Source organism: Symphalangus syndactylus, chromosome 6 (assembly GCF_028878055.3).
Source record: "Symphalangus syndactylus isolate Jambi chromosome 6, NHGRI_mSymSyn1-v2.1_pri, whole genome shotgun sequence".
NCBI classification, from domain to species: Eukaryota; Metazoa; Chordata; class Mammalia; order Primates; family Hylobatidae; genus Symphalangus; species Symphalangus syndactylus.
In genome coordinates, this window is record NC_072428.2 from 88,195,693 (window position 1) to 88,220,091 (window position 24,399).

Below are 24,399 nucleotides of genomic sequence, written 5' to 3' on the forward strand. Positions count from 1 at the left end.
AAAACTGTTATTTTTCTACAAGCCTTTTGGAATAACATGAGAATATTTCAAAGAGTATTCAATCTGATATTTAAATCTACTCCTACAAAAACTTAATTTTGTTCTTTCTTGTTTGGCTATCAAAATGGTAGGTTCAAATTTAACTCATTTTTATTATGTATATGTAATTATGCATTTGTTTCTATATTGTCCTCCTTGATGAACCATATGCCCATTCTTTAAATACTGTATGAATAGTAGTATTTCTTCTTTTCATTCTGATATTTTTTTCAGGGCTTTTGTTTTTGATAAAGCAAGAAAACAATGCCTCTGGTTCCCCTTCAATAGCATGTCAAGTGGAGTGAAAAAAGAGTTTGGCCATGAATTTGACCTCTATGAAAACAAAGGTAACTGACTTCTCCCTAAATATTGCATGATGAAATAAAGTATAATGAAATGTATGTTTGTAATTTCCTGCCAGAGTGGTCTTTCTCACTGATTTTTCTAGTATATATGAGATATTTTATGTAGTCAATTCATCCATTAAGACAGTTCAAACTAGTATCTTGACTATTTTTAGTATGGTACTTTAAGGAGAACATTTTCAAAACTTTTCATAATCTTGATTCCCTTCCTCCCTCTGTTTATTTTTATTTTTATTTTTTTTGGAGCATCTCCTAGAACTGGCATTCTCCATGTTCATTTTAGAAAGTGCTACTTTAATTCATTATAAAGTTTAAAACACTTTATATTACAGCAAATTTTGAGTTTGCTACAGTATTTTGCACTTAACAATGTTGGATAACTAAATTATAGTGATGATTACTGATCACAACAAAATATGGAGATTCTGGAGAAATGAGTTGGGACTATGTTTCATCATATATTTGAAAAAACCTTTAAAGGAGGAATTGAGACCATATTATTTGCTGATTGCCTATTCTGGTGGTCTGATATTATATTCATTAGGTATTTATTTTATTCAAAAGCAGAATCAAGTAAATGAAATAATTGAAGAATGTTAAACAACTGTGTCCTATTGAATTTGGATACATAACATGGTACAATATATAGATGTTTTCAAGTTAACAGGGTAAATGTTTAAATAAAAATAAATTCATTGTAGAAGTAAGTTAATCTTTATACACCTCAATAGTACTGCAAATCCTAAACATAATTCATGATCTAGTATAAGACCATTCTTACTTCAAACTGTCTTCTAGCTTGCTAACAACTGCATGTACTATTATTTGGTAGGAATATATAGGTTATTACAATTTGATTGTCCTATCAGTTAGCAGTGGAAATGTTTGCAAAAATATGGAAAATAATAAGCAAGCTACCTCATGCATATACATATATAAACAAAAATCCACACAATTTTACTAAGAAGGACAAATTAATTATCTTAGGTAACTTTTTGAATTCAATATAGGTTTTAAAAATCATTTAATTTTGTTTTTAATATTTTTAAAAATGGTCTATATATTTGAGGAAATCATAATTGCTTGGCCAGTTGAGTATACAGACTATGTTAAGTACAGGGACTGCTCTCTGGAGTTATCTATGCATATATACACAAAATTAAAACTTCTCAATCATCTGTTTTGGATTATTTGGAAATGTGTTATTTTGAAAATGCTAGTAGAAGATTTAGGCAAGAAATTTCAATGTTATTTAAAATAGTTTACAAGAGTTAATTACAGGTTTCAACGGAATTTTTTTCTTAAATACAGCATATGTTTTGCATAGTTGCAATAATTTTATCTACTTTCTTCAATAGACTACATTAGAAACTGCATCATTGGTAAAGGACGCAGCTACAAGGGAACAGTATCTATCACTAAGAGTGGCATCAAATGTCAGCCCTGGAGTTCCATGATACCACACGAACACAGGTAAGAACAGTATGAAGAAAAGAGGATGAAGCCTCTGTCTTTTATACATGTTAACAGTCTCATATTAGTCCTTCAGAATAATTCTACAATCCTAGAATAACTTAGCCAACTTGCCGAATTGCATTACGGCACGCTTTATATGAATTCATGACTGATATTTAGCATATGATTAATTAATATGTTAATAAAATGTAGCCAAAACAATATCTTACCTTAATGCCTCAATTTGTAGATCTCGGTATTTGTGAAATCATAACGTAAACTTCGTTTAAGACGATTCTTCTTCCTCTTTCCGTCTTTGAGATAGTACGTCACTGCGCAGGGGGAGAGGTTGATCGTGAAAAATCAGAGGTAGATGAGATTCTTACTGAGGGCTGAGGGTTCTTGAACCTTGGTGGATCCCAACATTGGTTGCACATTAAAATCACCTGCTGCAAGCCCTGGACAAATCTTACTTAGAAGATGACAACACAGAACAATTAAATCAGAATCTCTGGGGAGAATAAGGCACCAGTATTTTTTAAGCTCCCACCATGAATCCAAAGTGCAGCCAAAATTGAGAACCACTGCTAAAAGCTCAAGCTTCAGATTGACCAGCTTTTCCATCTCACCTATTGCCTAAAGACCAAATTGGATAAATGTGTTCATTACAACAGATGGATACTATTTAAAGATGAGTAAACACAATATACTTAAGCTCGTCAGACTGAGAGTTTCAATCAACACTGAGGAAAAACATAGATATCTAATACTGACTGGAGTATTAGTCAAGGCTTATTTCACACACAATTTTATGAGAAACCAAAGTAGTTTAAAACAGCTCTCCCCTTGTTAGTAATGCATTGGAGGGTTTACTTTACCATGTACCATGCTGAGCAATGTACCCTGTTAATCTCATTTACTCATCATGAGAACCACACAGTGGGTAGTTTTATTGGTTCTATTTTACCTACATGACAAAACTGAAGCATAAACACACTTAGTAAGTTTTCAGTGTCATGCACAACTAGGAAGTGACATGGCCAGAATATAAGCCCAGTCACCATCACTATACCCTGTGCTTTTAACAACTTCAGGGCATGAAACATTTGGCCGGTCAGTAGAACCCATGCTGTGATTTGTTTTTGCAGTGGTGGTGATGACTGCCTTTTTGAATCTACTTTTTATTCTATTCCATTTTGGGGACATAATTCTGCAAGATGATTCTTCGTTAGGAAACAGAGATGAGTTAATTGACCAACACAGAAAGAAAAAGAGTTTGTTGTTCCACACTGGGATTAAACCTATGATCTTGGCCTAATTAACACTAGCTAGTAAGTGTCCAAGCTGATCAGCCCTACAACATTTCAATAACAGAAAACAACAATTTTCAAAATTAGTTACTTACGATTATGTAGAAACGCCTCTAAAACACAGTATTTTCCTTATATGACAAAAACAAAAATTATGATTGGTTTTGTCCTCTCCTGAGAGTTTGCATGGTGTTACTCCCTGCATAGTGAAGAAAACATTTTATTTAAGTAGATGGATCTAAGTTTTTCATGAACAGAGGAATAACATTTGAAATCAATCCTACCCTAGTCCAGGAGAATGCATTAGATTGACCTAATAGAGGTCTTATTTCACCCAGAGTTTTCTATGATTGTGATTCTCTGCTGGAGGAGTAAATGTGAAATAGATCTCTGTGGGAACTGGCTTCCCAGTCCGATCAGCTCTTTTACCAATGAACACTTCCTTGTGATATAGATGTTTATGGCTGAGAGGATCCAGTATATTAATAAAATCCCTTTTTGTATTCAGTGAGGGAAACACATAATTTTCATCAATTAGCAGCTTATTGGAATAGCTGCATGATGGTTTAACACTTTTAAGTGTTGACTAAAGATTAATTTTACAGAAAATAGAAAAAGAAATATGTTTCTGTCTGGAGGAATGATTTATTGTTGACCCCTAAATTGAAATATTTTACAAGTGGCTTAATGGAAAGATGATGATAGATGATGAAATTAGTGTAGAAGCTTAACTAGAAAATCAGGTGACCTGATATCTACATCTGTATCCTTCATTGGGCACCCAGCATTCATTAATGAATCAGATGATGGAATAGATCAAGTTTCCTAGGAACACAGTGAATATTAAAAGAAAACAAAGGGAGTCTAGCACCTAGAAGACCCTAGTTTATATTTCAAAGTATATTTGGATGTAACCCAATTTTAAACATTTCCTCACTTATCTTTCTTAAAGCCTCGCCAACAGCAAGGACAGAGAACCAAAAATAGTGTATATATGAATAAATGCTTATTACAGAATCTGCTGACTGGCACATGCTTTGTGTGTAATGGGTTCTCATAAACACTTGTTGAATGAACACACATAAGTGAAAGAGCATGGCGAGGCTTCATCCCTTGGTCAAATATGGGGTGCTAAAGAAAAGCAGGAGAAATACATTGGGACACTAACAAAAAAAACAGTTAATTTAGGTAAAAGATAAAATACACCATAGAATGAAGAAAAGAGATGACCCAGACTGCTATTTCACCTTCATGTCCTAGAGAGGTTTTTGATATGGATTGATTCAGAATGGTGGAAATGAGCCCATCTTTTCTCTTCATTTTAATTTTATTAACTCCAATGGGGGAATTTTATTCATCTTTTGGCCATATCTACTTTTGATTTCTACATTATTCTCTCTTCCTTTCTACCTGTATTTTTCCTAATAAATTGTTGACTTACTAATTCACTACTTCTTTGCAGCCTTTTTTTGGCTTTACAAATCCACTGGAAAGGTATATGGGTGTATCACTTTGTGTATTTCGGTGTGCATATGTAGAGGGGACAAAAATCCTCTCCAGACTATAAAGATTGAGTATTTGTGTACTGAGCATTTGCTATAGCTACTAGGTTTCTTAAATAATCTTAATATATAAAATGATACAGAGAAAGGGAAATTATAGTTCATATTATTCATCTAAGTGAAGAAATTAAAACCCAGGGAGTAAATGAATTGTCTAAGGACTAAGGTTGTATACTATTTAGATGATAGATATGGGGCAACCTTATGGGTTTTGTGATTAACAAATAAACTTCTCACCACTCTACCATATCAACTTTTCCGTAAAAGAGAGCTATAGTATACTTTGCTTAAATAAATTTGATTAGTGCATGACTTCTTGAAAACATATAAAGCAAAAGTCACATCTGATTCTGTCAGAAAAGTGAGTAAGCCATGGCCCAAACAAAAGATGCATTAAAATATTCTGGAATGATGGAGCTAAAAGTCAGAAAAATGACTTTTTAAAAAAGTTTACTGTTAGGAATTGTGAAATTATGCTGAATTTTAGTTGCATTAAAATTTTTATCAGTCATACGGTCTGACAACCTGTCTTATTTCTATTTCCCCATATGAAGAATGCTAGTGAAGTATGGATATTAACTATTTAGATGCACTGAAGTTGCATAATATGGATAATGTTTCATTGGTTCCCTGAAAATGTTTAGTTATCAATAAGTCTCTTATACTATTTGTTTTGTCCAATAATTTATATTTTCTGAAGACAACTCTAGAATACACTCATGTCAAAATGAAAGAGTTTCATTGCAAAATACTGCTTGGTACATGACGCATACCTGTATTTGTTTTGTGTCACAACATGAAAAATGATGGTTTATTAGAAGTTTCATTGGGTAGGAAGCACATTTGAATGGTATTTACTAAGAGACTAAAATCCTTGGACTTCACTGTAATTTTAGTGCCATTTAGAACTTAAGGTCTCAGTAAAAGTAGAAATAAAGCCTGTTCACAGAATGCAAACTGAATATTAAAAATGTAACTGGATTTTCAAAGAAATGTTTACTGGTATTACCTGTAGATGTATATTCTTTATTATGATCTTTTGTGTAAAGTCTGGCAGACAAATGCAATATCTAATTGTTGAGTCCAATATCACAAGCACTACAAAAGTATCAAAAAGACTTGGCCTTTTCTAATGTGTTAAAATACTTTATGCTGGTAATAACAGTAAGAGTAGGGCACTAGAAATTTTAAGTGAAGATAATGTGTTGCAGTTACTGCACTCAATGGCTTACTATTATAAACCAAAACTGGGATTACTAAGCTCCAGTCAGTCAAAATGATCAAAATTATTGAAGAGAATAAGCAATTCTGTTCTTTATTAGGACACAGTAGATACAGACTACGAAGTGGAGTGTGCTTAATAAGAGGTAGCATTTGTTAAGTGTCAATTACTCTATTATCCCTTGGAGCTTCTCAAAATAACCATATAAGGTGTAAGATGTTAAAGGTTATGGTTACACTCAGTGCACAGGTAAGCTAATAGGCTGAGAGAAGCTAAATTACTTGCTGGGGTCTCACAGTAAGAAAGTGAGCTGAAGTTTCAGCCCAGATTTAATTGGATTCTGGGTTCTTTATTCATGTTACTTCATGAATCTGTTTCTCAATTGTGCAGGAAAAAGGGGGCTATTTATAAGAAAAGCAATAAACAAACAAGTAATGATCTCAAATAAGTAATGCAAGAAATAATGAGATTTCAAAATCAGTGGCAGCGATTTCTCAGTTCTCTCCTAAGTGGCCTTGCTCAATCACCTGCTATCTTTTAGTGGCGCTTTGAAATTATGTTTCAAACAACATCGATTAAGTTCTAGAATGTTTGACTCTTAGCAAATTAACAGGCTCATCTTTCTAACTTGATGGTGAATATGGAAATTCAGCTAAATGATGTTAATAAAATTCAAACGTTTTAAGGACAGATGGAAATGACAGAATTTTAAGTTAAAATATATGAAGGAATATAAGATAAAGGATTTTTCTACTTTCAGCAAAAACATACCCACTAATTAGTAAAATTAATAGGCAAAAAAAGTTGCATGCTCTTATACTGTAATGATTATCATTTTAAAACTAGCTTTTTGCCTTCGAGCTATCGGGGTAAAGACCTACAGGAAAACTACTGTCGAAATCCTCGAGGGGAAGAAGGGGGACCCTGGTGTTTCACAAGCAATCCAGAGGTACGCTTCGAAGTCTGTGACATTCCTCAGTGTTCAGAAGGTAAATAAACCTGAATGCCATGTGGGCCATTCTGTTCCCCCTATGTGTCGAACTGTAACTCACATTGAAGGTTAACAGCAACGAATCAATCATAATAAATATGTTGTTCATGCAAATGCAACTACAAATAATTATTTAAACATTTTTATACAATGTTTTTAAAACTGTTGGATTATCACCAGATTAATGCAAAATAACAGAGCGAGTTATCAGTTTGAATTTCAACACTGCCTGAGACATCCCTCTGGGGAAAGTGAAAGAGAGGGTTTACTTACCTACTGTCTTGAGCTCACATACCTCAAAATCTACTTACTGTGTGGCACCTGAAAGGAGTTGAATGAAGCTTAGCCTTTCATTAGCAATGTTAATTCTATTCAACCAGCACCTGCTTCCACAGAAATTTTGTCCAAACTATTCTGAAGTGGTGTGACAAGGGTATATGGACCCAGAAGAGAATACAATATAAGAAGGGATCACTGGAATCTTGACCCCATGCACGTTTTGGTGAAAATGTGCCTAGAATCAAATGTGACACATAGACTGGAACTGAGTACCATTCAGAATAGGATCTGAAGAGATCAAAGCAATGGAGCCCAAACTGTCTTGAAGGCAGGCACCTTAAATCCATGTCTGTGTTTTCAGCTCTTCTCACAGCATAAAAGGGCATTGTCTTTACTTTTGCAGTGGAAAACTGAATGGCTGACAAGATGGAAGAGTAACCATTTCAGCATTGTATGTGGTTTCATTTTTCTTAGTTATCTGGCTACTGAATAGCTGGATTTTTCAGTTCTGTCAGAAACTCTAAATTTCCAAAAATCTAAGTGAAACATGGATGAAACTCTGTTAGAAAATTATTAGGATTTTGGAGTATTTGGGGAGGGGGACTACGGGAATGCTGTCCAAGTTTTATACTAAGATATCTTACCTGTTTGTTATTAACCAAATATTTTAAAAAATATTTCCTCCATAAATATTCATTTAATATTAGGTTGATATTTATCACATAAAAAGTAAAGGCTACTGTTAGCTAATTGTCACAGAGAAGGATTTGTTTTCTGTTGTTAGTGAATTTGAAATCCTTGACTTTATGTGCTAGAGCCAGTTCCATCTCTGTTTGTAAATTCTTACTTTCCATTCCATATCATATTCTGTTCCCTATAACCTCTTCATTGTTTTCTTTTCTTTTAAAAATAATAAACTTTTCTATGATCACGTTATGAACAAGTCTGTTTTGTATGAATAAGTCTGAATGAATTAATATTTGTCTTAAACTTGCACATGGAAGAAAAAAAACCCTACTTTTAGGGGAATCTCTCCTATTACAGTTTTCTGAGGTTGAAAATCATTGGCAAGGGGTTTTGTTTGACCTGAAAACGTGTTTTCAAAGGCCAGTACCTTGGCCAAACTTTAAACAGCTTACTATTTTCGTTACCTGCCTGGTTCTTGTGAGAATATGATTTTTCAACTCCGGGTTTATAAGAAATACAGTCGTCAAAATATACTTACTTACATAGGACTGGACTGCTAGGTGACATAGATTAAAAGTGCTAGAAAAGAAGTCCTTGAATAAATCCTATTTTCAGTTATTCTTATCTCATTAGAATGTAACTCTCTAGTATCTTTAATAATTTGAGGTCATCACATCTCCCTTAGAAAAGGGCACTGCTCACTGGTATTAATGGCGCATGCTGCTATTGGTCACCACGGCACTAAAGGTTGCAGATACGTTCTTTCTGGAAATAATTAGTGGCCTGGCAATAGTGGAATAACTCTCCTGTGGGAGAAGGGAACCAACATCTGCCCTGTAGGTTAAACATATTTCAGAGAGTATGAGTTAAACTGTGATATTTTAAATTCAAGCTAACACAAGCAATGTGTTAGCAGGGTTTTAATGAAAAAGATCCAAAATAAGAAGCATTGTCAAAATATTGGCAGAGGAAAAGAGTGACTTATAAAATCAATAATATAAAATATACAAAATAATGTGACATGATTTAAATTTCTTCTAAAATACATATAAGGGGGAAACCTCAAAATTCAGAATGCTTAAGTTGTATAATAGATGGGCCACTTCCATCCATGGATACAAATTAAATGGTAAGTTGTAAAGGTTATTTTATTATGGCTAAGGTAGCAACTATAAAATTATTTTGCGTATTTAAAATTAAACAAGGAAAAACACCCGTGATCAAACTTTAGACTGTTCAAATGAAAAAGACATATAGAACAGTATATATTTTTTGAAATTTTTGTAACTATGCTTAAAACTTGGCTATATAATCACCTGAAATTTGTTTAAAATTAAAAGAATTGTATCTGATAGTCAATGATTAATATTATTTTCTTATAATTTAAAACTTTAAAATATAGTAAATATTCCAAAAGAAAACAAATATTCTTTTATCACATTTATCACCTTCCAGTTAGATAAGAGGAGTAAGTTCAATAGATCTGTTGTGTGAATGATGACTATAGCTAATAATATTATATTGTATACTTAAAAAATGCTAAGAGACTAGATGTTAAATGTTCTTACCACAAAATTGCTATGTGAAGTAATGCATATGTTAACTAGTTTGATTTAGTCCACTGACAATGTATATATGCTTCAAAACATCATGTTGTACATGATAAATATGTACACTTTTAATGGACAATTTTAAAAAAGAACCCTATAGAGTTATACAGAGAAAATAATTAGTGCTTGATTCAAAAGTTTTAGAAAGTTGAGTTATGTAAAATCCAATTTCTTGCTTTAGCGTTTGCTTGAAATTTAAAATAAAATAATCATTAGTCATTGGAACAGATGTCATTTCTAATGACTGTCAAATGATCAAGTAAATATATTTTAATTAAGCCATAATCATTATTTTTAAAAACACATTACATTTAAAATCCCAAATAATACTGACATAAGTTTATGTGTATAATTCGATACTCTATGTGAAGACTTTTAAAAACAAAGATTAAATGGCAAGTTACAAAGATTAAATGGCAACTTATAATTTATTTGTAAAACCTTTATTTATATGTGTAAATTTGTGAGACTATTTATATTTTAAACATTCAATTTTGTTGAAGTAATCACCTGCGTGGATTTTTCTGAGATTGTCTTTAATGGAATAAAACAAACACTAGTTAAAAATAGATTCAGATACTTTCAGAATAACTGTTTTAGTCTGTATACTCATATCACTCCTGTTTTATGACTGAGAAAAATGAAAAACATTTTTAAAGTTTGGTTAGTTAGTATGATGAGAAAGCTGCTAAATTAATCCTCTGTATTTTCTAATTTATACACAGTTTTTATAGTATTCTACTATTATTCAGTCCAGAACTGTACTTAGAACAAATATTGAACTGATGAACAGAAACCATTACTCTGTGAGTTTTTGTGATCTATGTGATCTATCTAGGGCAGTAGTTAGCTTTTTGTTTTGTTTTGTTTTAAGAGGAGAACTTGCTGGAGCAGTTAAATAATGTACTGACAGCAATAAAAAGAGCCAAAGGGCATTCCTACATATAAACTGTTACATCGTTTATATGTTCACCTGTTTCCTTGAGTACATATGGTTTCACCTGAACTGCTTGACTTTAATAAAATTTAGAAGAATCTGAGAATTCCCAAAGTTTGAAAAGTGAATATGAGTTAAAAATTTGGCTTTCTTGAGATAATTCTTATGACTAACTTGATGGTTTGATTCCGTGGGAAAACAGCCAACTTTTCAGCCATTGACTTTGGATAAGGTGTCCAATCTAGTTACATTCCTATGCACTTTCCCTACAATGCTCCAATAGATGAGACTGCAACAGGAGAGCAAGTTAACTGTTGTAAACAAAAAAGCAGAGGGCAATGAGGACAACGTTGAAAAGGGTAGGGATAACAACTTTCTAAAGTTATTGCTATCAGTATATCATAAAGTATAACTGGTTAGAATATGTAGGAAATAAGTTAAAATATGTAAAACAAAAAGGCAGTTTGGGATAATGCAAAAAAATTAAGACTATGGGTCAGAAGATTTGTGTTCCAGGCTCAGGTTTAACATTTTGTGTTTTAGGTAAGTCTCTTAAAACTTTTGTGAGCCTTGTTTTCCTCACTGTAAGAATCAGATGATAGCTTTCATGTTTGTTTGTTTGTTTTTGTTTTTTGTTTTTTAGACAGAGTCTTGCTCTGTCACCCAGGCTGGAGTGGTGCAGTGGCGCCATCTCGGCTCAGTGCAGCCTCCACCTCCTGGGTTCAAGCAATTCTCCTGCCTCAGCCTCCCAAGTAGCTGGGACTACAGGCATGCACCACCATGCCCAAGCTGGTCTCAAACTCCTGACCTCAGGCAATCTGCCTGCCTTAGCCTCCCAAAGTGCTAGGATTACAGGCTTGAGCCACCGTGCCTGGTTGATACCTTTTATGTTAAAAGTATGGTATAAACAATCAAATAATATGTAACTATAATATATTTAAGTATCTCAATTCAATCATGGCATGTTTAATTCCCACCCCAACAATAACTTTCATTGCTTTCTAAAATGTAACATTATTCTTGCTAACTTTTATTTATTTATTTTTAGGCCCACAACTGCAGTCTTAACTCTCTCTTCACTTTACTATCAACATAGCATACTTATGCTTCTAATTTTATGTTATTTTGTCCCTTTATAATTTATCCAACTCTCATCTATTCAAGGTCCTAGTAAAATCTAGTCTCTCCTAAAAAACTATTACTGCCAAATACTTAGAACTTTTTTTTTTTTTTTTTTTTTTGAGACGGAGTCTCACTCTGTCGTGGAGGCTGGAGTGCAGTGGTGCCATCTCGGCTCACTGCAAGCTCCATCTCCTGGGTTCACACCATTCTCCTGCCTCAGCCTCCCGAGTAACTGGGACTACAGGCGCCCACCACCACGCCCGACTAATTTTTTTATATTTTTAGTAGAGATGGGCTTTCACCGTGTTAGCCAGGATGGTCTCGATCTCCTGACCTCATGATCCGCCCATCTTGGCCTCCCAAAGTGCTGGGATTACAGGCGTGAGCCACCGCGCCCGGCCAGAACTTTTTGTTTGTTTGTTTTGTTTTTGAGACGGAGTCTCGCTCTGTCATCCAGGCTGGAGTGCAGTGGCGCGATCTCGGCTCACTGCAAGCTCCGCCTCCCGGGTTCACGCCATTCTCCTGCCTCAGCCTCTCCGAGTAGCTGGGACTACAGGCGCCCGCCACCACGCCCGGCTAATTTTTTGTATTTTTAGTAGAGACGGGGTTTCACCGTGGTGTCAATCTCCTGACCTCGTGATCCGCCCGCCTCGGCCTCCCAAAGTGCTGGGATTACAAGCGTGAGCCACCACGCCCGGCCCCGGAACTTTTATAATAGATCCTGTTATCTAGAAAGTTGCAAAGCAAAGTGAGGTCCAAGTACCAGAGGCAGCAGCAACCCCTGGGAGCTTGTTATTAGTGCCCCAGCCCAGACCCACTGACTCAGAACTTGCCTCATAACGGGATTTCAAGGTGGTTTTTACGCACATTCATATTTGAACAAGCATTGATCTGCCACACTCATAATGGAAAGTGGTCATCTTATGGAACCATCTGTTTCATTCATGTAGCTATTTTTTCTTAAAACCATTAAAATGTGTAAGTCAAGGAAAAATTTTTATAATACTGCTCAATGTAGTGATTACCAGGAAATAATTCTATTCACTCTCATTAGAAAGGAATATACTATCACAAGCTGCATTTGCTGAAGGAGGCGTAATAGATGTAATCTCTTTCCTGAGTACTATACAAGAGTAGAAATTGTATATGTGAATACTTATCTTTTATATGTGACCCTAGTACTCTATTGTACATTTCATCCAACACGAAGGAACAAATAATGATAAATGCTGCATTATTTTCTTTGACAGTATCAAAATTTGTGTTCTTTAAAAAAAAAGAGAGATAACTAAATGAACCTGTTAAGCATTCAAATGGAAAGCTGAAATGTAACATTAGCTGAAATGTAACACTGCATCACCTATGTTGAGCACTGCTATGACCCTGGCCAACCTGAACACCTTTGTTGATATGCTCATGGACTCCACTCATTTACAGTTCAGGTGCTTATTGGGTGTAGTATGGAAAATCTCAGTATCAAATGAAGGGAAGCTGAGTTGGCCTCTTAGCTAATGTATTAATATAAATGAAGGAAAGTAGATGGATCAAGCCAAGTTGTTGCATGTTTCAGAAAGTTAATAGTTAATGTCCCTATTAGATTATAAGAATCAAGGATTCAAAAGTCATGATTCTAATACTATAATCCCAAATTACTACAAATACTCATTAGGCTAGATTCCGTTGGATAAAACTAAACATTGATGCCTCTTCCCACTTCAGCTAAAGTTAGATGATCAGTAATTCCAAGATACAAATGATGTGTTTAAGGAAGTTTGCCTGATTCATAGGAAAGCCAAGCAATGATTTATTCCACAGGATGCTTTCTGTGCTATAAATCAACCTGTCTGTTTGAGAAGTCTCACTTTCAGCAATTGATGTGATTCAGTTTTCAGTGTGACATAAGAGGCCAGCCAGAAGAGAACAATGAATTAACCTCACAAAATCACCAGTAAGATCCTACCTAATTACGTTAGCTTATACATTTTAAAAAGAGTGGGAACACGGAGTTCAATAGCAGGTCATCTTCTATCCTAAGCCAGATAGGAATGTAAACCTGCCCAGCCTATTCAACATGGATGTTCGCTAACAGAAAGGAGCTGTGATTTATTTTTTAAAAATATCCATATTCTTTGAATTGCACTAGATTTCTATATGAAGCCGATCTCTTAAGTCTATGTGGTCTTGATTATGTCATTAACCATAAAAGTATGACACAAACTCAATTAAACTTTGTATTTCCTGTGTATGTGTTTGGAGGGCAAATTGAGAGAAAAACACTATTGTGCTGACAAATAGATACTGAGATCTTTGCATTTTAGACCAACACAGGAAAAATTTCCAAGGATCTGTCTTTTATTTCCATTTTCTAGATACCTTTGAGACAGTTATTGAAACAATAGATAGACAGCTTCGTGGCCCTATAGTAAATCTGTGTGACACTAAGTACAAAAATCCCACTTAAATTGTATGATGTGTTCTATGGGGAGTAGCTTATGTCACTATTTATGGACATTAGGTCCTAATAAAAAGTTAGAATGATGTGTAGGATTTTTAAAAAATCTGTTTACTAAACAGGTACTGTTCTTTAAATGGAACAGTCGTGTTTTTTATTTTGTTGTCAGAAACAATTAACATGCCATACTTTAATTTTATTAGTTGAATGCATGACCTGCAATGGGGAAAGTTATCGAGGTCTCATGGATCATACAGAATCAGGCAAGATTTGTCAGCGCTGGGATCATCAGACACCACACCGGCACAAATTCTTGCCTGAAAGGTAAAATATTAATGAATCATGCTTTCAGTGATTCTTTTACAAACTATTATTCACTCTATGACACACCGCTGTGGAAATTCTCTTTATATTATGTTTTCCCGATAGGGCATGAACATAACATTTAGAACTCCCAGAATGTTCAGGAGTTCTTCTGACAGAATTTCTGGCCATTATATTTGGAGGAAATAGTATAAGGGCAAAAAGATTCATGATGAGGTATATGAGAACACTGACTACATAGTCAACTGGTCAGGGTTTCTAAAATCAGCATGGTACTGAACACAAAATCATCAGCAGGGTATGGAGTGGAAGCACTAAAAGAAGCTTCTTTCTCTCTCAGAGCAGAAACAAAACAAAACCAAAGCAAACCAGAGGGCCAATTCAGTAATGACCACTTTGACAAGTCTTAGCTGTGAGTAGAGGTATTGTTACTAATTGCAGGCAAATCTCTTTCTGGAGCATCTTCAGAGACTCAGGTACTGCAGGCCACACGCATAACAGCATGACATAAGTAGTGCTCATAGGGAGTAAAAAGTAGAGCAAACCATTCAGGTTGCTTTGTCCTGGTGTGTTTTGAAATTGCCCATATAAAAAGCCAATTTGGAGAAGTCAGGCAACTAAATCTATCTTTTATCCCCAGGAGTAGGTTTTGAGCTTAAATCATTACCTACCCCCGCCAAAAAAAAAAAAAATCATGTCTACTTTTGCCCATGTATTTTACATGAAACTTTTAAGGTAAAAAAAAAAAAAAAAGGAAGACGTTCATTTAGTTTGATTATAAAGAATAAAAATACAAATAATTACACAGGAAATTCCGTCCCCCACCTTTCTTTGGAAATTGCTGTTAGGTGTTTTTTCTTTGTTCTTTTTCTCTATTCTTTTTTGTTTGTTGTTATTTTTAATGAAATTAAAACTCCAGCTTATTTTCCAAATAAATGCTTGTCTTGTCATTTAAGTGAGAGCAGAAGGGATATGGTAGCAATTAAAATCAAGTCACCAATTCAGGACTCTGTTCATTTGAAGGGAGGTGGGGTGTGGAGAAAGTGGTGTGATGAAGTTTGTCTCATGATCTGGTGAAGGTGAGGGCATGACCTCGAAGGGCTCTATTTCCAAAACTGAGCTGTCATTAGTAACAGCACCATTGAAACCGAAATTTCAGTTTGAACTTTAAGCCTTCCCTAGAAGAGGACCTGTTTTCTTAATGAGCATTCTACATGAAGTCGTGTTTTTGTAATCTCCCCTTAACTGGGTTCTAGGAGAAAGAGACTCCATTTGGAACCTCAGCTAGTGGGAAGGTACCACATGGACCTAACTTATTAGCCAGGAGGTGATACTCTATCCTTAGTGGGATATATAAATTAGTAGATTCAGTAGTCAGTGATCAGCAGTCCTCGTAAGGCAAAACATAGAAAATGTCCTCTTTCCCCAGCTAGGTGTAGACAACCTAAGTGGAAAGTTATTTTGTGAGCTGAGGGGTGGGTGGTGTTTCCAGGCAGATTTACGTGACACTTTTCTTGGTGTGGTTTGCAGATATCCCGACAAGGGCTTTGATGATAATTATTGCCGCAATCCCGATGGCCAGCCGAGGCCATGGTGCTATACTCTTGACCCTCACACCCGCTGGGAGTACTGTGCAATTAAAACATGCGGTAAGTGAAGGTCAAATTTATCGCTTCCTTTTCCTCTCACGGACTGGATCTAAGCAGGCGATTATTAGTGAGACAGGTTAACAACTATTTAACTTGATGCTTTAACATGCTCAGGTTTTAATATTTTAAGAATGTGTTACATAATCCTACCCAATCTTTTGCATTTTCAGAGACTGATTATTTTGACAGTGATAAATATGCAAATACACACATCCACAGAAAACATTTTTACTTATGGCAAGAGCCTGAACCTTCTAATATTATCAAGAAAATTTAAAAAACCACAGAGAGAGAAAAAGGTCGGAAATGTGCGCAGCATCACAAAGTCATTAGGGGAGTAAAAGCTAGGACCTTAGATCCTTACCTTCCAATCCTGTATCCTTTACCTACCTTTCCTCCCCAGAGACATAACATGAGCTCTCAACTGATGGTGAACCTCTTCTGGTGAGTGACAGAGGCTGCAAGGAAGAATAATGAGTCTAATAGAAGTTTATCACAGATGTCTCTAATCTCTATAGCTGATCCCTACCTCTCTGGCTGTCTTTGTACCCAGCCTGCATTCTGTTTCGATCTGTCTTTTAGCAGTCCATACAATCATTTTTCTACATGCTGGCCCTTACCCAGCTTTTCTGAATTTACAATAAAAACTATTTTTTAACCTGTTTTATATTGTTCCTTTCAATCTGTGAACTTGGTCCTCTCCTCTATGGTTAAGTCACACATTTTCACTGTTCTCTTAAACAATATTACATAATGTTTTGATTTCTTTGAATACAGGTCTTATTTTTTTCAACTGGATCCTAAAATTCTTTAAAATCAATAGAATTGCATAAATTTAGTAAGGTATAATAATGTTATAAATTGGCCTGATAATATAAAGTTATGTATATATGGACAGATATGTAAAGCTAAATAACCTACATAAGATCAGGCACCAGCACCTAGAGTAAAATATACAATTAAGAGGGCATGGATTGATTTTCATATATTTCACTATAGCAGAATGATGGGGAAGTTCCTCTGAACAAACCTAACTGAATATTATCCACACTATGGTACTGCCAAGGTAAATCTCTCTCAATCTAGACCTGCTAATAAAAGGAAATGTTTTGGACAACTCTTAATATTTTGGACAACAATAAATAACTGAAGAATCTGGAAGCCTTTCAGAGTAAAACACTGTGTTCCAAGGAAATTGAATCATCTGTTTTGTCCTTTAAAATAAAAGATGACTCCTGTGATAGTGTTTCTCTGCATAGACTGGGTTGGTTCCACTCATTGACTTTTTAAATTGTATTAGTCTTTAAATTGTTCTACACCAGTTAGGTATAATAAACCAATTGTTTCCCTTCTGATTTTGTGTGTGTGTATGTATGTGTGGTTTCGGTATTTTTTTTTTTTTTTTTTTTTGAGATGGAGTTTCACTCTTGTGGTACAAGCTGCAGTGCAATGGCACAATCTCAGCTCGCCACAACTTCCACCTCCTGGGTTCAAGTGATTCTCCTGCCTCAGCCTCCTGAGAAGCTGGGATTACAGGCATGCACCACCAAGCCCAGCTAATTTTGTATTTTTAGTAGAGACAGGGTATCTCCATGTTGGTCAGGCTGGTCTCGAACTCCCGACCTTGGGTGATCCGCCTGCCTCAGCCTCCCAAAGTGCTGGGATTACAGGCATGAGCCACCATGCCTGGCCGGTTTATGTACTCTTATAAATTTTCTCTGGAATAAAACCTATACACACACACACACACGGACACACACACACACACACATACACACTCACCTGCACATTCACCCTTCAACTGGCATGCACACACCAAGAAATCCAAATGTTGCCCTCCTCTTCAGTTCCAAACCAATCTTTAGGGTATTTTTAAAAAGAGATTGAGAGAGGCAAGAAATAGAATGACTATGACACTTGCTAGCTATTAAGTAGGTTTCTTTTTTCTCTTCTGTCCGAAAAGGAGCTGGCTAGTTATGCAAGTAACATGCTATATAATTCCAATGTCTTTGTTAAGCAGAGGATAGTGTTTATAAGGTGTTAATTCTAAAAAAATGATACCAGAATTTGTGAGCCAAACCTATATCACTCAAATTTAAAAAGTCTTCTGAGCTTTGGGAATATTTTGGAAATATTTTATTAAAGGATAGCTTTTAGTTTAAAAAATACATATATGAAAGAGATATAAATATGACTATAAAGAGACAATACTTCTATTAAAGTGGATGAATAAAGTTGACATTCTGGAAAGCGTAAGAGATAATGTTTTATGAATATTCTTTCAAATGTTTTGGTTCACATATATAGAAAAGCCTATAATGCAAAACCAAAAATTTGGTGGTGGATTCAATTGTGCATTTATCTTCTATTGTGGCATAACACATTACCAAAGCCTTAGAGGCTAACAACAACACACACTTATTATCTCATATTTTCTGTAGGTCAGGAGTCCAGCCATAACTCAAGCAGGCTCCTTGCTAGGGTCTCAAAAGGTCCTGATCAAGGTGCCTACCACACCTCAGATCTCATCTAAAACTCCGTGTTGCATTTAAAGTTCACTAGTTTTGACAGAATTCAGTTTCTTGTGGTTTTAAGGCTGCAGTGTAATTCTTCTAGAGACTGCCTAACTTTCTCTGACACATAACCCTCTCTACAATATGGCAGTTTACTCCTGCCAACAGGATAGCATCTCTCCTGCTTTGAGCTTTTGACCTCCAGACTCTCTTTTAAAGAGCTAACCTAATTAGGTCAGTCCTGCCTAGGTTAATTTCCCTTTTAATTCACTTATAGTCAACTGATTAGGGACTTCAATTACATATGCAAAATCTCTTCATCTTTGTTGTATAATATAACCTAATCATAAGAGTAGTTCTCATTGTATTCAAAAATTTCATCCATGCCGAAGAGGAGAAGATTATGCAGTGTGTACACAAGTGGGTGGGGATCTGGAGGACCACACATGTATTTACTTGTACTGGTTGTAACAGATAATTAATTATTATTTTTTATTCATATCATTAACTGGGCCAGTTTTCTGGTTTTCTCTTAGTGCAGTCCAGCTGAAGTCATTCTGGGTTTTCAATGTTTCCAAAACAAAGAATAAAGATAATGATTATGTCACTTACTCTCTAGAAAGTTGGAGGGGAATTTCTAAACTCGTGTTTTATCATATACTAACTGTATTAGAAAATCATAATTACCATCATTTATTTAACACCTACAAAGAGGTGCTTTCCATTGTAGAGTTAACAATCCTTATTTCATTCTTAGCAAATGGTTGCAATTAGGCCAGTGAGGAAGGGGGTAAAGACATGGATGGCTGGAGCAGTATGGTAATTCAAGACAAGGTACATGATTGATATGGGTAGGGTATGGGGTAAAAACAGAAAACTGAAAGAAGTTGAGAAAAATTAAGTTGATATGAGGCAGATCAAGTAAGATCCAAGAGTAGCCCATTCAGTTGCCATGAGAAACACTGAAAAATTAAGCAAAGGGAGGGATCTTACCTCATTTGTGATCTAGAATAGTGATCTCTAAACTGGTGTCCATGAGACCCAGGAAAACACAAAGACTCTCTTAGGGGCCTTTGGGCATAGATTGCTTAAGGGGCTCAAGTTCCATCTCTTCTTCTCTCAGGCGAATTCTTTCCCAAAGGTCCCTTCTTGAGATGCATGTGTTTCTCGGAAGCCAGGCATGTCAACACCCCTGCCCTCCCACACTGCCGCTCTTTCCTACTTTACCTGAATTTTACTGTAGCTCATTGCTCTGGGTTTAAAAACCCTGGGGACACTAAACAAAAAGATCTTTGAAAATACATTAAACATATATTCATGCTGTTTATAATTTATGGAGTACTGATAATTGTATCTCTATACACTATATATGTGTATACATACATGCATGTGTCCACTGTATGTGTGTATTTTTCTCTTAAAACCTTGGGTCACAAGACATTTTAAAATGTAATTTCAATGAATAAAAAGCTTTCAGAGAAGTACGATGAGGCGAGGAATAAAAGACTATTCAACACAAAATACAACACAGGCCAGTAAGAAATAAAGAGTGTGATTAAGGCAGTAAGCAGTGAGAAAAACAAGGTGGGGAAGGATGTGAACAATATCAAAAGGGGGAATGTACAGTATATAATGACAAATTGGTTATACTAGGAAATGGGATAGGGAGAGAGAAAAGTCTAAAATATTTTAAAGTTATTGGGTAGGTGACATATATATATAAGAGAGGCATTAATTTGAGGAGAAAGATCACAGGTTTAGTTCTGCTTACATTGAGATGCAGGTGCTTGGCATCCTTGTTCATAGCACATCTAAGTTCATTCTTCTACAGAAAGTCAAGGAAAGTCACAAGTAAACAGGGAAAGCAAAAGCCTTTGGCATCGGCAATTCCACCTAGCATGTTGAGAACACAAAGAGGGTTGTTTGCCCCTTTCTCCATAGCATTCATTGAATAAATATTTTCTGAGCAGCTATTATATGTCAAACAAACACTTTCCTAGTAGCTGGGGATACAGAAGTGAATAAAACAGACCAAGGCCTATAACAAGATAGAAAATTCAGAACTTTAACACAAACCAGTAAAGCAAAAGATGACACTGCCTTAATATGAGGATATTCACACCTGCCAGCCAACGTTTGAATACTGCTCTCCATTTATTTGTTCAAAAGCTGAACTACCAATTTGTTCTAGTCACTTTGCTTCCACGCTTCTATGTTACAATCAATGTATCACTCAAAGTAAAGAATGAATGTTGCTCATTGTCTGACAAATGTGTGCCAGGGTGCTCTGGGATGGGCCTTTTCAGACTTCCTTCACACTGTATTTCTCAGGAGGGCATATATACCTAAATGTCATCAGCCCACAAATATTCTGTGTATATAATTTTAACAGCGTTTTGGGCATATGGAATTTTAAGACATCACAAATATATAATAAGATTGGAAGTCCTGCACAGTGCTTGAATGAAGTACTGATTTTCTTATGTTTTTCCCTGATTATAACTTCATATTCTGAGTAACAGTTGGTTCTATATATTAGTTTCCTGCTTTTCAGAGACAAATAATAATGTTTGTTAAATTTATTGTATTTTCTTTAAGTTTTAAATTCAGGCATAAATGTACAGGTTTGTCATGTCGGTAAACCTGTGTCATGGGGTTTTGTTGTAAAGATTATTTTGTCACCCAGGCATTAAACTTAGTACCCATTAGTTATTTTTCCTGACCCTCTCCCTTCTCCTATCCACCACCCTCTGGTGGCCCCAGTGTCTATCGTTCCCCTCTATGTGTCCATGTGTTCTCATCATTTAGCTGCCGCTTTAAGTAAGAACATGCAGTATTAGTATTTCTATGAAGTAAACTCCAACAAGTCCCTGGCAATTTAAAAGCTCTCCTGTGATTGATACCCCTTAGAAATCACATTGAGTATTTAGATCAGTTCACAAACTTCTTGGACTGAAGATACCTTTATACTCTTCGACATTATTGGGAAGCCCAAATTATCTGTGTGGATTATACGAATCCATGTTTTTCTGTATTAGAAATTAAAACAGAAAATTCAAAACATTTATTAATTCATTTAAAATAGCAATAAAGCCATTGGCTATTAATAAATATATTTTAATGAAGAATAGTAAAACCAGTGGCATCATCAACTTTTTACAAATTTGGCATTTAAAAAATTTTTCTTTAATGGCACCTTAAATGAAAACATCTGGGTGTCTTGTATTTGTTTTTGCCATCAGTCTTTCAGGATATCACATATCACGTGCCATCTGAAAGTTTCATGGTGTAAAGAACAAATGATGTCTTAACATTATTGTGAAAATAGTTTTGATCTCCTGGACCCCTGAAAGGATCTCAGGAACCTCAGGTGTCCCAGGACGCTCTAAGAACAACTTTTTGCTATATATCAGAACATGCAAGACTGACATGGTCCCCTTAACAGTACACTACTTAGTATTTACCTGTGGGCTACTCCAATTTCCCTCAGCCCCTTGGCACCAGAAACTCGCCTCTTCTCTTATTGATTATCTTTAACCCTGATTTTCTTCATGAATCCTGTGAAGTGGGGATGGGAGGGTCTGTTTCACCTTTTAAGCTCTCTTTTGCATGATTGGTACTATTATTTGCCCAGTTTAAAATCCAAAAGCCTGGCATAATCCTAGATATAGCCTTCTCCTTCACTCTTCACATTTGATTTATCACCGAGTCCTGTCAATTTTATCTTCTGTATGCCTTTCACATAAGACCATTTCACACCATCATTGTCTCCTTTGTCCAAGAGAGTATCATTTTTTAACATGAATGGCCTTCAGAGTGAAATATCTATATCCACTATTTTTCCCTGCAAAAGAGAATGTTTTCAAAAATATGATTATATCATTCCTCATCTATAGAACACCACACACACACACACACACACCCCTTTACACATAAATTAAAAACCCTTCAGTGATTTCCTTTGATCTTAGGACAATGACAAAACATAACCATCTGTTACCCCCTACCTGTATTTCTAACCTTATATGTGACTTCATATACCTCCACATTTCTCTCCAGGCTCTCATGCTCTCTGTTCCAGCCACAATGATTTTCTTCCTCTGCCTCATATTTTCCACGTTCTCATTATAGTCTCTTCACCCCAGCCATGCCTTCTGCCTTCAAAAAGTTTTACTTTCTTCCTTACCTAGTTGGCAGCTACTCATTCACATTTAGACTAAGTTATGATTTCCTCACATCAGCTCCTTCATTTGAGCTCCCTTACTGTGTCATCTCCATACATTCTTATGATAAAGTTTAATTTATAAACTAGGCACAATAAGAGATTAACAACAACAATAAAATAGAATAATGATAACAATATGCTAGCATCACTATTTTTGTGCCTTGGGGCCATTGTTAAGTAAAATAAAGGATACTTGAGTATCAGCACTGCAAAACTATGACCGTTGACCTGATCACCTAGAAGGCTAAGTGACTAAATGGGCAGGTTGCATATACAATGCTGGACAAAGGAATGAGTCACATTTGAGGCAAAATAGAATGGAGTATACAGTTTGAAACATATGAATTGTTTACTTCTGGAATTTTTTATTTAATATTTTTGGATGACAGTTGACCACAGGTAACTGAAATGGCAGAAAGCAAAACCGCAATTAAGGAGGAACTACTATACTTAAGTGCCCAGAAACACTTTAGAAGTGAGACCTGGGTAGATCTTTGATAACTAAGGTTTCTATTCGAGGTACTGCTCTGGAGTGAATTGTGTCTCCCACCAAATCCGTATGTTGAAGCCCCAACTCCCATTGTGACTACATTTAGATATAGGTATCGTAAGTGGTAATTAATGTTAAATGAGGTCATGAGAGTGGGCCTTAATCTGGTAGGATCGGCGGCCTTATAACAGGAGGAAGAAAGAGAGAATTCTGTTTTTCTACCATGTAAGGACATAGCAAGAAAGTGGCCATTTGCAAGTGAGGAAGAGAGCCCTCACCAAGGACCCAACTGGCTAGCACCTTGGTCTTGAACTTCCTAGCCTCCAGAAATGTGAGAAGATAAATTATTTTTGTTTAAATCAGCAAATCTGCAGTCTTGTTATGGCAGCATGAGCAGACTAATATAGGTATGTTGCCATTGGAAACAAATACACAAAAAAATCCTTTCCCTTAGTAACCAATGAACATGGACATCACTTTAAAAGAACATAGTCATATTTTAAGACTCAGTGTGTTTATATGATGAGAAAATATTTTTTACAAATTGTATACAATTACAAAATAATTTTTACAAATTATTTTCTTTCTTAGACAAAGCTGATTGTTTCTTTGAGTTTTCCTAATTTATCCAAGGCCAGAATAGAGATTCATAGAAATAAAATCTTGTGTCCTGTGTCAGAAAAAAACAATGCTGTCAATACCATTTTTCAAGGGAAAAATCTTTTACTTGGAGGTCTCTTCCAAATCATCTTCTAAAGATTAAGGCTATAGAATTGAAGACCTTTCATGAAAGTCTTGTCTCCTGAGCATTTTGTACCAGAAAAAGCTTGGATAAAGTCCAGGGAAAAGTTTGAGGTATGAATCCTGGCTTCACATGGAAAGCAAACGTGCAAACAATTTGAGGTTCATATTTTGGAGGTCTTTACTACCTTATCCCATGTCAATTTTAAAACAAAAAGCTCTTTAAATTTATAATGAGCTCGATCCTGGTCTTCATGGCCCACAGAGCACAAGTATTGTTGATGGGAGAATGGCTTTATTACACACTGTTCTCAATCCCGAGGGACCTTCATGAAGTAAATTCTATTTCAGTTGCTCTTCAGTAGCTGGGAAGAAGCAGTGGGTTAGGTTGAACTGCTCCAGGGGATTATCGGGTATTTGTCTACC

The 24,399-nt window shown here is 35.5% G+C and overlaps 1 protein-coding gene and 1 long non-coding RNA gene across 20 annotated transcripts in view; one reads left to right on the forward strand and one right to left on the reverse strand.

Moving 5' to 3' along the window:
* The window catches only part of LOC129484811 (uncharacterized), a 126,690-nt gene that overhangs the window by 57,783 nt on the left and 44,508 nt on the right, over positions 1–24,399 (reverse strand). For 3 of the 8 annotated variants that reach the window (XR_010121555.1, XR_010121557.1, XR_010121558.1), the window contains 2 exons: positions 3,265–16,462; positions 2,090–2,191 (listed from right to left, as the gene is read on the reverse strand). This is a non-coding gene — a long non-coding RNA (uncharacterized lncRNA). Of the gene's footprint in view, positions 1–2,089; positions 2,192–3,264; positions 16,463–20,288; positions 20,411–21,981; positions 22,362–24,399 lie in introns of all 8 variants that reach the window. The other 5 variants (XR_010121560.1, XR_010121553.1, XR_010121554.1 and 2 more) reach the window with 4 other exon arrangements.
* HGF (hepatocyte growth factor) overlaps positions 1–24,399 on the forward strand; it is a 103,806-nt gene that overhangs the window by 46,659 nt on the left and 32,748 nt on the right. For 4 of the 12 annotated variants that reach the window (XM_063642078.1, XM_063642079.1, XM_063642076.1 and 1 more), the window contains 5 exons: positions 274–386; positions 1,763–1,877; positions 6,815–6,942; positions 14,235–14,355; positions 15,886–16,004. In XM_063642078.1, coding sequence (XP_063498148.1) covers positions 274–386; positions 1,763–1,877; positions 6,815–6,942; positions 14,235–14,355; positions 15,886–16,004 — 596 coding nt within the window. Of the gene's footprint in view, positions 1–273; positions 387–1,762; positions 1,878–6,799; positions 8,160–14,234; positions 14,356–15,885; positions 16,005–16,407; positions 16,668–24,399 lie in introns of those variants that run through there. The other 8 variants (XM_063642077.1, XM_055283405.2, XM_055283403.2 and 5 more) reach the window with 4 other exon arrangements.